At 41.3% G+C, this 17,649-nt stretch overlaps 1 protein-coding gene across 8 annotated transcripts in view; it reads left to right on the top strand.

The window, feature by feature from the left end:
• Positions 1-17,649, top strand: part of LOC140195119 (TBC1 domain family member 1-like) — a 245,790-nt gene that overhangs the window by 158,438 nt on the left and 69,703 nt on the right. For 6 of the 8 annotated variants that reach the window (XM_072252894.1, XM_072252893.1, XM_072252892.1 and 3 more), the window contains exons 12-13: positions 4,417-4,521; positions 10,501-10,658. In XM_072252894.1, the coding sequence (XP_072108995.1) occupies positions 4,417-4,521; positions 10,501-10,658 (263 nt within the window). The remainder of the gene's footprint in view (positions 1-4,416; positions 4,522-10,500; positions 10,659-17,649) is intronic. The other 2 variants (XM_072252896.1, XM_072252895.1) reach the window with 1 other exon arrangement.

Genomic DNA, 17,649 nt, shown 5'->3' with positions numbered 1-17,649 from the left:
AACAAAAAAAAACCTCTAAGAAATAACAAAATAAGAGATTTCTTCCCAGGTTCGTTAATTTTTTCAGTTGGTCTATACTTCGTGGTGTCTCTTGGCAAGGTTGCTGAAATCAAGTTTACAGACTGCAGCCAAATATGGATCCCATCAGTTTTCCTTCTGCCTCTTACTGCCCTTTCAGTAGGTCAGATTCAAAATGGTGAGATTGCTTTCTTTTGAAAATGAATGTCTTCCGCAGCAAATTTGGTTGAACTGTGTGCCACTTTCAGTTATCAGTGCTCTGAACCAGCATGGATGAAACCTGACTCATTTAAGAAATAGCTCAGATCTCTAGCAGAGGAATTAGTGCAAGATGTAGAGTTTCAGAATTCTGGATCATTGGGATCTCTTTGGGGAAGGTATGACCTGTACAAAAAGGATGGGTTACTCTTAAACACAAGGGGACCAATATCCTTGTGGGCAGGTTTGCTAGAGGTGTTGGGGAGGGTTTATACTTTTTGGCAGGGGAATGGGAACTGGAATGATAGGGCTCAGTACTGGGCAGATGGTAGACAAGTGATGCAGTGTGTAGTGAGACTGAGAAAGGACAGGCAGACTGTAAGGCAAAATTGCTGTTGGTGGCATGTTTAATTGTAACATGGGAGCAAAATCAAAAAGGGTGATGAATACAGGTCTGAGGGTGTTACATTTGAATGCACACAGTATACGGAATAAGGTAGATGACCTCGTAGCACAGTTAGAAGTTGGTGGGTATGAAGTTATGGGCATCACAGAGTTGTGACTGAAAGAATATCATAGTTGAGAGTTTAAAATCCAAGGATGCACCTTGTATTGACATGATGGGCAGGTAGGTAAAAAGAGCTAGGGTGGCCCTGTTGGCAAAAAGGAAATCAAATCCTTAGAGGTGACGCAGTATCAGACAATGTGGACCCTTTGTGGGTAGAGTTAAGAAATTGCAAGGGTAAAAAGACCCTGATGGGAGCTATATACAGGCTTGCAAATAGTAGCCAGGATGTGGAGTACAAATTACCACAGGAGATAGAGAAAAATGTAAAAAGGACAATGTTAGGATAATCCGGGGGTTTGGGGGGGGGAAGGTTTAATATGTTGGCAGATTAGAAAAATTAGGTTGGTGCTGGATCCCAAGAGATTGAATTTGTAGAATGCCTACAAGATGGTTTTTTAGAATTGCTTGTAGTTTGGGCCCACTAGGCAAAGGCAATCCTGGATTGGGTGTTGTGAACCAGATTAGATTAGGGAGTTTAAGGTCAAAGAACCCTTAGGAGTAAGTAATCATAATATAATAGAATTTACCCTGAAGTTTGAGTGGGAGGAGATGGTCAGATGTATCAGTATTACAGCAGAGTAAAGGGAATTACAGAGGCATGAGAGAGGAGCTGACCAAAGCTGATTGGAAGTAGGCAGTATCAGGGATGATGGCAGAAGAGCAATGCCTGGAGTTTCTGGGAGCAATTTGGAAGGTGCAGAATAAGAGGGGATGAGGCAACCCATGGCTGACAAGGGAAGTCAAAGACAGAATAAAAGCAAAAGAGAGGGCATATAATATTGCAAATATTAGTGCGGAGTTTGAGGATTGGGAAGCTTTGAAAAACCAACAGAAGGCAACTAAAAAGCATTAAAGAGAGTAAAAATGAAATAACAAGGTAAGCTAGCCAATGATATAAAAGAGGATACCCAAAGTCTTTCCCAAGATGCATAAAGAGCAAAAGGGATGTGAGAGTGGATATTGGACTGCTGGAAAATTATACCAGAGAGATAGTAATGAACTTAATAAATATTTTGTTTCAGTCTTCACTGTGAAAGACATCAGCAGTATGCCAGGAATTCAAGAGTGTCAAGGGGGGGGGGGCGGGAGTGAGTGTAGTTGCTTTTACTAAACCAAAGGTAAATGGAAAGCTGAAATGTCTCACGGTAGATAAGTCCCCTGGACCAGATGGACTACATTTGATAATTTTGTGGCCAAGGTTGCAGATGATCCAAAGTTAGGTGGAGGGGCAGGTAGTGTTGAGGAAGCAGGGAGTCTGCAGAAGGACTTGGACACATTGGGAGGATGGACAAAGAAGTGGCAGATGGAATAGTCAATGTAGGGATGTGTTTGGCTATGCAGTTTGGTAGAAGGAATAAAGGCATAGACTATTTTCTTAAATGGGGAGAAATTTCAAAAATCAGTGGTGCATATGGACTTGTGAGGCCTCGTGCAGGTTTCCCCAAAGGTTAATTTACAGGTTGAATCAGTAGTGAGGAAGGTAAATGCAATGTTAACATTCATTTCAACACTAGAATATAAAAGCAAGGATGTAAGGCTGAGACTTTATAAGGCAATGGTCAGACTGCACTTGGAATATTGTGAGCAGTTTTGGTGTCCTTTATCTAAGAAAAGCTGTGCTGGCACAGGAGAGGATCCAGAGGAGTTTCATGGGAGGTTAGAAGAATGGGGATGGGTGGGAGGATTTTATTGAAACCTGTTGAATATTGAAAGGCCTAGATAGAGTGGATGTTGAGAGGATGTTTCCTGTAGTGATAGAGTCTAGGACTAGAGGGCATAGCCTCAGAATAGAGAGATATCCATTTAGAATAGAGATGAGGAATTTCTTTGCCAGAGGTTAGTGAATCTGTGGAATTCATTGCCACAGAAGGCTGTGGATGCCAAGTCCTTGGGTGTATTAAAAGAGGAGTTTAATGGGTTCTTGATTAGTCAGGGCGTCAAAGGTTATGAGCAGAAGGCAAGAGAATGGGGTTGGGAGAGATGATAAGTCAGCCATGATGGAATGGTGCAGCAGACTGGATGGGGCAAATGGACTAAATCTGCTCCTATGTCTTATGGTTTTACTGTCTCCCTAAAGTAGGAGCACAAACCATTTGTTGAAGCCCTTTGGAGGCATTTCTGTGGATCAAATTCGAGGTATTTCATTGGAAAAATACACCACTTTTATGTGCATTCCTTTCAAGTATAATTGAAATTTCAGGAAGAATCTAATTGTAGATTTGGAAACTATTTATTCTGTTTGAGTACCGTTTTGAGTAATTTACTGTTCCAAAAACCATTGTTCCATCTCTGTCTCTGTCTTTCATTATCTTGCGTGTTCTTGACTGTCAATGACTTTTCCTTGCATAAACCTGAACTGTGTGTACTTTTCGAGCATTTCAAGAAGATACTTGCTTTTCGTTATTTTAAGCTTTAAGGAAAACTGCTCATCTCTTGAGATTATTAGGATATATGCATTTAAATTGTTTATGTTTAAGTCAGGAAAATTAACTTTCTGGAAACTTTCAAAGTGTCCTGAGCTCAGAGAAGCTGTTTATATTTAAATATTTATTTAAAAAATATGACACGGCTCAAAAATTCACAGCAGAATGCATTGCACTATAGGTAGTAAATGCATTTCTCTGAGATCTCTGCTATTGCTCCCATTTACCTTCACAAAGTAGGGAGGAACGACTAAACTGTAATGTCATTGGCAAAGAGCCACTACATAAGGGAGATATCTAGGAACTTTCAATTAATACAGGTCCAAATCTGGCAATGATAAAGAATAAACATAGGCATTTGAATCCATTACATTTTGCTTTCCCTCCTAGAAATGAGTTGAGGCTACCTTGGGGTGTTGTTTGGTTGAAAAAGCAACTGTGAAGAAAAACAATCAGTTTTAGGCTTTGGTTGCTCATCAGACCCTATTCCAGCTGTTGACCAGAAAGGCATATTTGGGCTAACCATAGCGGGTACTTGGTACACTCGATAGAGAGCATTTATGATAGGAAGTTCATAAGGTGATGGGAAGTGAGCAGAGGCTGAACATCTATATTCAGTGGACACCAGCGTTTGACAGAACCTCTAAATGATTCCATCTGGCTGCTCCATCTAGTCTTGCACCCCTGCCACATAAATTACTTTTCTCAGAATTATTTCTGGCACTTGTTCTTACAAATATCTTCAGTGTTTTGTAATTTATTTGTTGGCTTCTGTTCAGTTAGTCCCCAATGATCCAGCTGATGTAGACAGACTGCTTTCTAAATGATGTCAATTTGTGGGCTCCTAGAACTGCAGTACATAAGGTAAGGTTAGATTGTTCGCTTTGAATATTTTGAACTCAGAGTGGGAGAGGACCCTTTGGGGAATTTGGAAGTCTAGACTTAGGGTTTCTCAGGTGGAATAGAAAAACCCAGTTCTCATTTTGAGTTGTACAGTTTCTATAATCTGAATGCCCCATGAGATGTAAAGTCATCCTGAGAATCTCAAGAAGCTTTAACAGTAGGCTTCAATAATGCTTTTAATCCTGACTAAACTTTCTGTATGATACTTTGTTAAGGAATGTCTCTGTAAATCTGATGCTGAAGCTTTTGGAAACTTTCAAAACTGTTCTCTAGTAAATCTTATCTTGTTTTTGAAACTGCGATCAGTGCTTCTCAACTTAACTGTCTACGATCAAGGCTTCCTTCTTCAACTTCTACACCAAACTTTCTGAAATTTCTGGTTCCTGTAGCTCAAAACCACAGCAGCAAAAGGTAGGAATAAAGTGTTGATTAGTGTCTCTTGATTTTGAAGGTTAATTTATGATATTTTTAACTGTGTGTTTGTGTGTGTGTGTGTGTGTGTAGTTTGTACTTTGCACTTTTTTTTGGACTCTGCATTAGCACTTGAGTAATTGTCTGTTCACGATCTCCTGGGCTTTTATTCCTCATCTCTGGTTCTCTCTGTTGGCTCCTGAAGCGTCTTTGTTACCTGCTCTGGTTCAGTACAACTGAGAGGAGCCAACACCACAGTGAACAAAAACCGGGCTGACACGAAGCCTGCCCCTGCACATCAATGCATTCTGGGCTTCTGTACTCCATATGGAAATGCTGATTACTCTGGCAGATCTGTGACTATCAATGGAATGGAGAGATGTGGAATTAGTGCTAGGAAGGTGGCGCTAGAGTGAAGGTCAGCCAACGGCTTATTGAGTGGTAGGCATGAGGGACCAAATAGCCAACTTCAGCTTTTACCTATGTGTTCATAATATGGCTTCTCAGCACTACACATGCTATAGCTAGTGTATTTTAGCATTGCCCCATTCATTAGTATAGGATTACTGATCTTAACTAAAAAACTGTGTAGTTAATTTGTTTATTTAACTATTTTTTTATGTTTGTAATTAATTAACATGTTTTTGAATTTGATTTTTATTTATTTCTTAATTTTTTATTTAAACCAGCTTAATTCAAAAGTTTCAAAGGTATATTTAATGTCAGAGAAATGTATACAATATACATCCTGAAATACTTTTTCTTAGCAACCATCCACGAAAACAGAGAAGTGTCCCAAAGAATAAATGACAGTTAAATGTTAGAACCCCAAAGCCCCTCCCACATGTAAGCAGCAGCAAAGCAACAATCCCCTCTCCCCCACCAGCAACAAAAGCATCGGCACCCCCCACCGAGCACTCAAGCGTGCAGCAAAGCAACAGCAAAGACACTGAGTTGCAGTACCCCAAAGGCTAATCATTCACCCCGTATTCGGCTTTCTCTCTCCCTAATAAGGGAAAAGGAGATGTCTCCATTTCACAGCGAGAGGGGAATCCACAACAACTCGCTAATTTACAATGTTAAAAGTCTGTTGCGTCACTTTTTCCGTGCTCAAAGAACTCTGGTCTCTGGGCACACAGCCAGCAGCCAGCTCACTGCTTTCGATCTTCCGTCTCCCAGGACACACCAGATTCCTGCAGAGACACCAACCTTCGGTCTGCCCGTCTCCAGAGCCATGAGATCCCAGAACTCCAAAGACGAGCTAATCTCTTAGGCCACATCCTTGGCATATTGAATAATGGTCAGTCATGAAACCCTGAGAGCGGGTCCCATTCCTGCAAATAACTGAAGCCAGCGTGTAATTCCAGGTCAGGGTCTTCAAAAGAACTTCCAACACCACAACAATATCTGACAATAGATGTGTAACAGCCTAATGTAACGTGTGGAAATACAAAATAACACTGATACAGACATGTTTTATACATTTATCAAGGTGCTTTATTAATGTATTGCTTGTGCAAACATTCAATAGATGCAATTGTCACTTCTGCCCAGTAACTCGTTTTATTGCACATGTTAAATACAGCAAAATAATACAGAAAGACATGGCAAAAATAAAGGCAAATAAATGAGGTAACAGCAAATTTCACTTTTGCCCAGTAGCAAGCCTTATTGCATTTAGTTGTAGCTGTCGGCCCTTTCATCGGTGAAGAGACTATGGCTGTAGGAAATGTTTCTGGACAAATGCGCACCAAATATTTCGTTTGGCAATTTCCTTTTTATGATTTTCTAGTCTGTAACTGGACAAACACGCACCAAGTACATAACATTTCCTCTGCTTGTTTTCTGTGTGTCCTGCGCATCCCCAATAGGAGGAGATTCGCCCAAATATCTGTTTTAATGTGGACGGAGGTATTTCAAAAACATCTGGTGTGGACACTTGTCGTTTTTACATGAAACCTGCATTTTCAAAATTATCTAGTGTGGACGTAGCCTCAGATGAGTGGTGAAATGTCTTTGAGAGAACGCAGCAAGTCCAGCAGCCTAGAACAGCATTTTCCCCTCTGCCATCAGATCTCTGAATGGACAATGAACTTCCTCAGTACTTTGATGTGTTTTGCTTGAATTTCCAGCATCTGCAGAATTCCTGTTGTTTGCGTTCAAATTCCTCAGTACTTTTTTCTTTTTTGCACTAACTTAATTTAACTTTGTGTAAATGTAAATTAATTTACAGTTTTTATTACTATGCTTTGCCATGTACTGCTGCAACAAAACAACAATTTTCACGCTGTATGTTGTGAAACTCAACCTGATTCTGATTCTTTTCTATAAACCCTTCCTTCAGGTTTGAGTGTGAAGCATTTATGATGTCTGCTGTCAAGTTTAGAAAAAAACCTGTTTCGGAGCCTCTACTTAGAAAGTGATCCTTTACACCTCATGATTTGTATCTTCCTCCATGAAAGGGAAAGGAGCAATATTTGGAATTCAGAAGGGAGAAGCTGAGCAGATAGTTTACACTTGGCTTCAATATTGCCTTCGGTGCTTTATACAGTCTCCACTTTGTATTGTGACTTTAGGGTGGAAAAGTATGACTTTCAGTCCAATTAACCGATTGACTAGTCACCTGGAAAGTTTGCAGCAACTGAATTTTAAAAATATACTGACTACTTATGGATGATATTGGTTTATTTTTGCCATGTGTACCAAGGTACAGTGAAAAGCTTGCTTGCATGCTGTTCATATAGATCAAATCATTACACAATGCATTGAGGTAGAAAAAGGTAAAATAATAGCAGTCTAGTGGAGAACTGATGGACAATGGGCACAGGTTTGGAAGTATTTAATACCTTCAGTGGTATCATTTCACCATTAGGGGGCTCCACTGTACAGCTTCAGGAGTAGCATATAGATTCAGTAGAATAAAATGTCAACAAACTGCTTGGGTGGAATAGTCAGTGCACCAACAGCAGAAAGTTAAAGTTTAATTAGGGAAGGAAGAGTTAAGCTGAAGATACGAATGTAGCTGCCAATCGAGGCAATCCTTTATTTATAAGTGTAGCAGTAGAGACAATTCCAATGACAACTAAGTAAAGCTGCTGGAGCAATGCAGAAACACAATTCACAGAGTGGTATCTGACCCCAGTACTATAATGATGAGGACAATGCACTATATTGCCATGGGATGTTGAAAAGCCAGAAAGCCAACTATTTAAAAAGCACTATGATATGAAAGTTGTTGAATGACCTATAAATTTGGTGAAAGGGTGAAGATCTTACAAACCATCTGTATGGATGTAAATGTATACGAGGGGATCTTGAGGTCAGTGAGATATCCCAGGTCAGTGATAACAGAATGGTCAAATTTAACAAGATCTGGTATCTGATTGAAGTAATGACTGGGATCCAAGCTTTAAAATGTCAAGCTCAAAGGGAAGTTATTAAATAAATAGTTTGGAGGAAGATGTTTATCAACGTTACAAGAAACATTACGAAAAACAGCTTTAAAAAATGTTTCTGAGATGTAATTTGGTAACGCTAATGGCCCTAAGTAAGGTAAGAAACAGCAATGGCAATGATCTTGATTATTTTAGAAACAATAATACTCTTGTGCTGCACACGTATGGGGCACTGATGAGACTGCCCACTGATTTGGTCTCCATATTTAAAGATCTACTTGTATGGGAGGTAGTGCAAAGGAGATTCGCTAGGGTTGATTCCTGAAGCAAAGAGGCTGACATATGAAGAAGGTTTGAGCAGCTTGGGTCTATACTCAAAATAGTCTCGAAGCAGTTGATCTTATTGAAGAACTTCTCAGCAACCACACTGTCAATTCCCTGAAGGTGAGAAAGTTTTGCCCTGTTATAGAGATACCTAAATATAGGTGGCTTAGATTCAGAAAAAAGGGATCAAACATTTCAGTCAGAGATGGAGGAGTAATTTCATCTGAGGATTGTGAACCTCTGGAATCCTCTTCCCACAGACAGTATTGGATGTATTCATTGCAGAGGTTAACAGATATTTACACTACTTAGGAGTTGGGGAGCAGAAGAGTGGTTTGAGACCCGGACTGGGTCATCTATGATCTAGGGGTTAGGTGGCCTACTACCTCTGGTTACTTATGTTCCATGTCCTTAAGGATGGGAATGGGGGTATGGCTTTTGATGTCAAGAATGTTTTGAAAGCAGTGTTTGTTGATAATGAACTCTCTCTATGGCTATTGAAGTAGCGTACAGAAGTGTCGACTGTCCATTTCCCTGCACAGATACTTTCTGGTTCGCTGGGATCCTCCAGCCTCTCGTTTGTTGCTCCAGGTTCCGGCACTTACAGTCTGTGTTAGCACTGATGCCAATTTTGCTGAGTTTGGATTCACACAATGCAGTGCAATTGATTTAGCAAGGAAAAAAAGAAAATGCTAGAAATCTGAAATAAAAACAAGAAAGCTGGTGATTCCCAGAAAATCACAAGGAATCTGTGGCAATGGATACTGAGATAGTGTTTTCAGTCAAAGACATTTTCGTCAGAGCAGCGTGCCTGCAGATGGTTTGACTATGAAACCATTTTAACGATCACTTTATTACCAAGCGTTTTCTGTCATCCTCTGAAATTTTATTTTAAGCTATATATTAACCAGCTTCTAATTGGAGATGCTTAAACAATACAGCCATGTTGCCAGCATTTTATAGTTAATGGTTTCATTTCTTTTGTGGGCTTTCCAATAGTCTGACATACAGAAAGTAGAATGTTCAACTTATTTTTCCCTTGATCTTTGATTTCTGGAACACAACTTTTGAAAACCCTGTAAGGCAAATACCTTCCTGAGAGAGAACCCTTCGTTGGAAATGTTCTTCTGGCTTCCTTGTTTTTATTTGGAAATGATACAATAATTACAAATTCTGTTAAAATCATGCAGTGTGCTCTTGCTTGGATTTTTATTCAAGTTTTCGCCTGTGCTGGTCCCTAACTCCGAAGTTGTATGTTGGTGGACTTTGATTTGTATGTTTCTTATTTATATATTCTACTGTAAACTGTTCCTTCCTGCACTTGGGCATGATGAAGCAGTGTTTTGATAACTCTGCTGGCTCCATGGGACTGAGGATATTCTCAGTACAGAACAATACTTGAATAAAAACCCAAACAAAGGAGCCAACAATAGTTATCAGGACTCTTATTTCATCATGCCCAAGTGCAGGAAGGGATAATTTATAGCCGAATGCCCAAATAATAACGTGTATAACAAAGTCCACCGCAGTTCTCCTTGACCTCGCTGGTAAGGCTGACATATTTTGTGCATTCCTGTTTACCGTTGGCCTGAAGAGGCAAATTCAGCCACACTGCTAGATCCGCAGTCTCATGGAAGATTTGATCCCTGAAGGACATTGGGTATTAATGCACCAAGTTTTTTTATATTGGGGCAATCTAGTAGTTTGATTATCAATTCTGCAGAAACTGGCTTTTCATTCCAAGCTTACTTAATTAGTTGAGTTGCTCAGCATTTGCGGTAGGATTGAAACTCGTATACCTGGATCAATAGTCCAGGTCTCTAATTATTAATCTAGCTATTTGATTATGATTATTACTCTGCATTGATAAGGTGCAGGTGAATGAAATAAAATATGACGTTTGAGAGACTATTCTTTAACCTTTTATGTAGATTTATCGGAAGCAAATTGTTTCTTGGAATTCTTTAACTGATTACATCATCTCTTATTTGTTATCCAAAAGCAAGATATTGCAATGATAGAAATGTTTCAATGATGCATTTAAATTTTATGTGCTGATTCTATTCCTGAGTAGTAATTCTGGCTACCTTAACTGCTCCTGAGTTTTTTGAATTGAATCTTTTATTCCTCCTTTCTCCACATCACTTTCCATTCTTGAGTATTGTTAATTGATGGATTTGGGATCTCCTGCTGGAGGTTAGTGAGTTAATCCATGTTGCAGATGGATTACTGAACAGAGTTGAATATTTTCCTACCACAGTGATTATGACTCCAGGCCGAGCCCATGCAGAGATTCCAACAGTAGTGGGAGCTTGGTCCGTACACGCCGACAGTCCTGGCGACAACAGATCTTTCTCCGAGTGGCCTCCCCACAAAAAGGATGTGAACCCCCATGCAGACATGATGGCAAAATGCAAGGTTAGTATTGATGATATAGATGTTGGCAATCGTTGTAACCTGATGCTTGATGATGTTCTTACACCTGTTAAGAGGTAAAATGTTACTGATGCTGGAAATCTGATAAAGAAAAAGAAGAAAACACTGGGCATATTCAGGCAGCATCTGTGGAGAGAGAAGCAGAATTAATATTTTTAGATCACGATCTTTCATTAGAATTTGAAAACAAAACTGTTTTAGGTTGCAAAAGAGGGATAGAGGTGGAAAGAGAAAGGAGATCATAGTCATAGACATAGTCATACTTTATTAATCCCGGGGGAAATTGGTTTTCGTTACAGTTGCTCCATAAATAATAAATAGTAATAGAACTATAAATAGTTAAATAGTAATATGTAAATTACGCCAGTAAATTATGAAATAAGTCCAGGACCAGCCTATTGGCTCAGGATGTCTGACCCTCCAAGGGAGGAGTTGTAAAGTTTGATGGCCACAGGCAGGAATAACTTCCTATGATGCTCAGTGCTGCATCTCAGTGGAATGAGTCTCTGGCTGAATGTACTCCTGTGCCCACCCAGTACATTATGTAGTGGATGGGAGACATTGGCCAAGATGGCATGCAACTTAGACAGCGTCCTCTTTTCAGACACCACCATCAGAGAGTCCAGTTCCATCCCCACAACATCACTGGCCTTACGAATAAGTTTGTTGATTCTGTTGGTGTCTGCCACCCTCTGCCTGCTGCCCCAGCACACAACAGCAAACATGATCGCACTGGCCACCACAGACTCGTAGAACATCCTCAGCATCGTCCGGCAGATGTTAAAGGACCTCAGTCTCCTCAGGAAATAGAGACGGCTCTGACCCTTCTTGTAGACTGAACACTGGTCAGTGTTCTTTGACCAGTCCAGTTTATTGTCAATTCGTATCTCCAGGTATTTGTAATCCTCCACCATGTCCACACTGACCCCCTGGATGGAAACAGGGGTCACCGGTACCTTAGCTCTCCTCAGGTCTACCACCAGCTCCTTAGTCTTTTTCACATTAAGCTGCAGATAATTCTGCTCACACCATGTGACAAAATTTCTTACCGTAGCCCTGTACTCAGCCTCATCTCCCTTGCTGATGCATCCAACTATGGCAGAGTCATCCGAAAACTTCTGAAGATTACAAAACTCTGTGCAGTAGTTGAAGTCCGGGGTGTAAATGGTGAAGAGAAAGGGAGATAAGACAGTCCCCTGTGGAGCCCCAGTGCTGATGATCACTCTGTCGGACACACAGTGTTGCAAGCACACGTACTGTGGTCTGCCAGTCAGGTAATCAAGAATCCTTGATACCAGGGAAGCATCCACCTGCATCGCTGTCAGCTTCTCCCCCAGCAGAGCAGGGCGGATGGTGTCAAAAAGTCAAAAAGCATGACCCTCACCGTGCTCGCTGGCTTGTCCAGGTGGGCGTAGACACAGTTCAGCAGGTAGACGATGGCATCCTCAACTCCTAGTCGGGGCTGGTAGGCGAACTGGAAGGGATCTAAGTGTGGCCTGATCATAGGCCGGAGCCGCTCCAGAACAAGTCTCTCCAGGGTCTTCACGATGTGGGAGGCCAATGCCACCGGTCTGTAGTCATTGAGGCCACTGGGGCGCGGCGTCTTCGGCACAGGGACGAGGCAGGACGTCTTCCACAGTACAGGAACCCTCCGGAGCCTCAGGCTCAGGTTGAATACATCGTCTCTGCCGTTGGAGATGAACTGACACAATGGTTGCTAATCAAAGGTTAATTGTTGCAATTTGCCAAGAAAGGAATAAATGATAATGATAAATTATAATGATAATAAATCTATCAGTCCATAAGTTACAGGAGCAAAATAAGACCATGTGACAGATCAGGTCTGCTCCATCATTCCATCATGCCTGATTTATTATTCCTCTCAACCTCATTCTCCTGCCTTTTCCCTGGAACCATTGATACCCCGACTAATGAAGAACCTATCAACCTCCACGTTAAATATACTCAATGGCATGACCCCCGCAGTCATCTGTGGCAACTAATTCCACAGATTCACTACCTGTTAGCTTAACCTCTTCATCTATGTTCTAAATGGACACACCTCTATTCTGAGGCTGTGACCTGAGGTCCTAGTCTCAGCCACTAGAGGAAATATCCTTCCTGCATCCACTCCATCTAGGCCCTTCAATATTTGCTGGGCTTCAATGAGACTGCCCTCCCCTCCACATTCTTCTAGAATCTAGTAAGTACAGGCCCAGAGCCATCAAACGCCCCTCATGCATTTGCCTTCCTGACCACCAGCTTAGCCTTCAAGTTGATCTGTGCAAGGACTCCCATATCCCTTTGCACTTTTGAATTTTCTCCCTATTTAGAAAATAATCGACACCTTTATTCCTTCTACCAAAGTGCATGGTATACAGTTCGCTACACCATATTCCATCTGCCACTTCTTTGCCCATTCTCACAATCTGTCGAAGTCTCTACTTCCTCAACACTACCTGCCCCTTCACTTATCTTTGTATTGTCTGTAAAGCTAACCACAATGCCATAAATTGCATGATCCAAATCATCAACATATAAAATTAAAAAAAAGCAGTCTCGATTCTGACCCCTGTAGAAAACCACTAGACACCGGCTGCCAACCAGAAAGGGCCACCTTTATTCACACTGTTTGCCTTCTGTCAGTCTGCCAATCTTCTGTCCATGTAGAATATTCCTGCAACACCACAGGCTCTTAACTTGTTAAGCAGCCCTATGTGGCACCTTATCAAAGGCTTTCTGGGAATCCAAGTAAGCAACATGTACTGCCGCAAACACGAGAAAATCTGCCGATGCTGGAAATTCCAGCAACACACACAAAATGCTGGTGGAACGCAGCAGGCCAGGCAGCATCTATAGGAAGAAGTACAGTCGACGTTTCGGGCCAAGACCCTTTGTCAGGCCTGAAACGTTGACCCTGACGAAGGGTGTCAGCCCAAAACGTTGATTGTGCTTCTTCCAATAGATGCTGCCTGGCCTGCTGCATTCCACCAGCATTTTGTGAGTGTTGCTTCAACATATACTGACTCTCCTTTGTCTATCCTGCCTGCTTGTGATTTCCTCAAAGAATTTCAAGATTTGTCAGGCTAGATTTCCCCTTAAGGAAACCATGCTGATTTTGGCCTATTTTATTATGTGCCCCCTAGTACCCAAAACCTCATTCTTAATAATGGATTCCACATTTCCCAACCACTGAAATCAGGTAAATTGGCCTATAATGTCCTTTTTCTGCCTCTCTCCCTTAAACAGTGAAGTGACATTTACAATTTTACGGTCATCTGGAACCGTTCCAGAATCTAGTGATTCTTGAAAGATCATTACTAATGTCTCCACAATCTCCTAAGCTACCTCCTTCAGAACCCTGGGGTGTAGTTCATCCGGTCCAGCTGACTCACTTCTGCCCCCGACATACTTGAATAACCAGAATACTGCCTAGTGTCTTCCACAGTGAAGACTGATGTGAAATACATATTCAGTTTGTCTGCCAATTCTTCGTCCCCCATTACTACCTCTCTAGTATCATTTTCTAGCAGTCCAATGTCCACTCTTATCCTTATTTTCGTCTTTATATATCTGAAAAATCTTTTGACATCTTCTGTTATATTATTGACAAGCTTGCCTTTATATTTCATCTTTTCTCTCTTTATGGCTTTTCCAGTTACTTGCTGTTGGTTTTTTAAAAGTTTCCTAATCCTCTGACTTCCCACTAATCTTTTGCTTTTATGCTGTCTTTGACTTACCTTGTCAGCCATAGTTGCCTCATCCTCCCACTAGAATACTACTTCATCTTTGGGATGTATCTATCCTGCGCCTTATGAAACTCCAGTCATTGCTGTTCTGCCATCATCCTTGCTAGTGTCCCCTTCCAATCAACTTTGGCCAGCTCTTCTCTCATGTCTCTGTAATTTCCTTTTCTCCACTGGAATACTGATACCTCTGACTTTATCTTGTGCTTCTCAAGCTGCAAACTGAATTCTAACATATTATGATCTCTGTCTCCTCAGGATGCATTTACCTTAAGCTCCCTTATCAAATCTGATACGTTATGCAGCATCCAACCCTAAATTGCCTTTCCCCAGTGGGCTCAAACCCAAGCTGCTCTAAAAAGCCATCTCACTGGCATTCTACAAATCTCCTCTCTTGGGATCCAGCACTAACCTGACTTTCCAAATGTACCTGCATATTGAAATCTCCCATGACCATCTTAAGATTGCCCTTTTTACATGCCTTTTCCATCTCCCATTGTAATTTGTATCCCACTTCCTGGCTACTATTCAGAGGCTTGTATATAACTCTCATTAGGGTCTTTTTACCCTTGCATTTTATTAACTCTGTCCACTAGAATTCTACATCTTTGGATCCAATGTCACCTCTTTCTAAGGATTTCATTTCATTTTTTACCAAAAGAGTCCCCTTACTCCCTCTGCCTACCTGCATGTCGTTTCAATACAATATGTGTCCTTGGATGTTAGCTCCCATATAGCTGTGGAGGGAGTGACCCAACAGGAAAGAGTGGGGTGGTGGAAGAAAGAGAAGGTGTGGTTGGCAGTGACATCACACTGAAGGTGCTGCAAACTATGGATGATCCATTGAACGCTGCGAAGGCAGGTGGTGTCTTGGGGAACCATGTTCTTGTTTTGTTTGGGAAGAGAAGGGATGAATGTGGATGTGCAATAAATGGGGCATCTGTCGTTGAGTCCTGTCAACTATGCCTGAGAAAACCGTGGTTAACAGAAATAGAAGACACCTCAAAATACAACACGTAAAATACTGGAGGAACTCAGCAGGTTCTCCAGCACTTTGTGTGCGTGTGTGTGTGTGTGTGTGTGTGTGTATATTGCTCTGGATTTCCAGCATCTGCAGAATCTCTTGTGTTTGAACACCTGAGGATTCCGGCTGCGGAAAATGTTGTCATTAGAACAGAATAGGCCTTGCTTGATAAACTGGGAGAATGGAAGCCGGATAGTAAGAACTGTGCTCACTTGAGGTGGAGATGTCACAAAGGGGCAGAAAAGAAAGGGCTCTGAATATTTGCCAGTCACTTTAATTTTTCATCCCCACCGCTCTCAGTCCAACATCTGTCTTTTGGTTTTATAATACAAGATCAGGAAATATTACCTCTATTTCATGCCAATTATGATGAACAATTATTGACTTGTAATGTTAATTCCATTTTCCTCTCTCCATCAATGCATTATATTTTCAGCAACGAAGTCACCTTATTTCTCATACAGGCAGTATTATGTTATGTCCTCGTTTCCTTCTATTTGCACTTCTTCCCGACAGACCAGCTGCAATAACGTACCTTCACCGCCTGCTGCTGTCACCTCTCATGTTATTTGGTCTGTCTTGCCCTCCACTTTATCTCACACACCGCCCTTATTTTCTCCACCCTCCCACCTCATGTTTAAATTGTAATTTTGCCCAGTTCTAATGAAACACAATTACCTCAGTGTCAGTCGATAGGAGAGAGAAAGTGTTCAGTCTCTGCAGCAGTTAATTACGTCAATAAAGGTGGAAAGGTGTAGGTATTATCACACTCAAAGGGGGCTCATTATCTCATCCACCTCCTTCTCAGAAACTTGAGCAAGGTGCAGCACCCTGTGGCATTGCAGCTGCTCAGTAACTTGCCCCAGAATTAACCTAAATTTCAATGTCTTTTTTTCCCTTAAACCATCCTGAGGCCAATGCGGTTCGGGGCTCCAGACGAGGATTTATTCGGCTATGTAGCCACAGCCACTTGTCTTTCTTTGTAGACCTCTTCTGTACAGCAAGGCTTGCACCAAGCGTTCAGTGGGATATCTTGTGTCGGTGTTGCCTCTAATTGTCACATGTACAGTGAAACAGCAAGATGAACTTCTGTTTGCATCCCCTCCAGACAGATCATGGCAAACACACCCACACTGAGACAAATGGAACACAGAATGTGGTGTTCCTGTTAGAAAAAGAGTGCAGGTAAATAAATACAATACAATGGCATAATGAGGTAGATTGGGAGATCAATTCTGCTTTCAGTAACTTTATCTTTTCCGTCAAGCTGCTGTTTTAGAGACAAAGTTGCCTTTATTAGCTGTACTGTGTAACTCTATATTTGTGTATTTGTACTACCAATACTGTGCACCATCTGCAGAAGCCAAGTTCAACAATAATTTAGTTCATGCATTTTGCATTGTTGGGGTAAGTATTAAAGCTGAATTGAGTTCCATCTGACAAGCTAAATTAGCAATCCTGTTAGTGATTTGTGGACCTGTGGACCATGTACACTGATTTTCTTTAATCCATTAAGAGAGAATGGACTGCCTTCTGGTTAGAGAGGAGATCAGCACCTACTAGACCAGGTAGTCTGTAGTATACATTTAGGTTGACAAGTTGTTGTTGCTAAAAAGAGTCAGTGAAACATTGTCTAGATTTTTATCTGCCCTTGCCATCAGCACCCCACCCCTAGTTTACTTATTGTGCTGTCCCGTCATTTGAAGCTTGCTGGAGGTCGTGTGGCGTGGGGAGGGATGTTGCTGATGGTTTCATGATGCAGTAGCAACTGTACTAGTAGAGTTTGGGCCTGGTTATTAGTTTTGTTTTTTAAACCAAGCTGTTTTATTTGTGTTAACCAGCATGTGGAGGTAGTATCTAATTCAGAGCAGTGAGGTTTATTAGATAGTGCTAATTGGAAAGAAGCCCATTGACCTAACTCGTTCATGCCGATTGTTGCTCAGCAAGCTAGTTCTATCTGCCTGCATTTGGCCCACAGCCTTCTCAACTCGTCATCCATGTTTTAAATATTCCCAATGTGCCTGTCTGAATCCTACACTTTTAACTAGTTTCCATTTATTTATGCATAGTATATGTCAATTTCTTTTTCTTAACCGGAGCCTCAATACCTTTTGTCAACCAGGGACCCCTAAACCTGTCGGCCTGGTTCTTCACTTTAACAGGAACGTGCAGACCTTAATCTCTTGCCATAAAACTTTTAAAG

Source organism: Mobula birostris, chromosome 3 (genome assembly GCF_030028105.1).
Source record: "Mobula birostris isolate sMobBir1 chromosome 3, sMobBir1.hap1, whole genome shotgun sequence".
NCBI classification, from domain to species: Eukaryota; Metazoa; Chordata; class Chondrichthyes; order Myliobatiformes; family Myliobatidae; genus Mobula; species Mobula birostris.
This window is presented reverse-complemented; position numbering and strand designations above follow the sequence as displayed.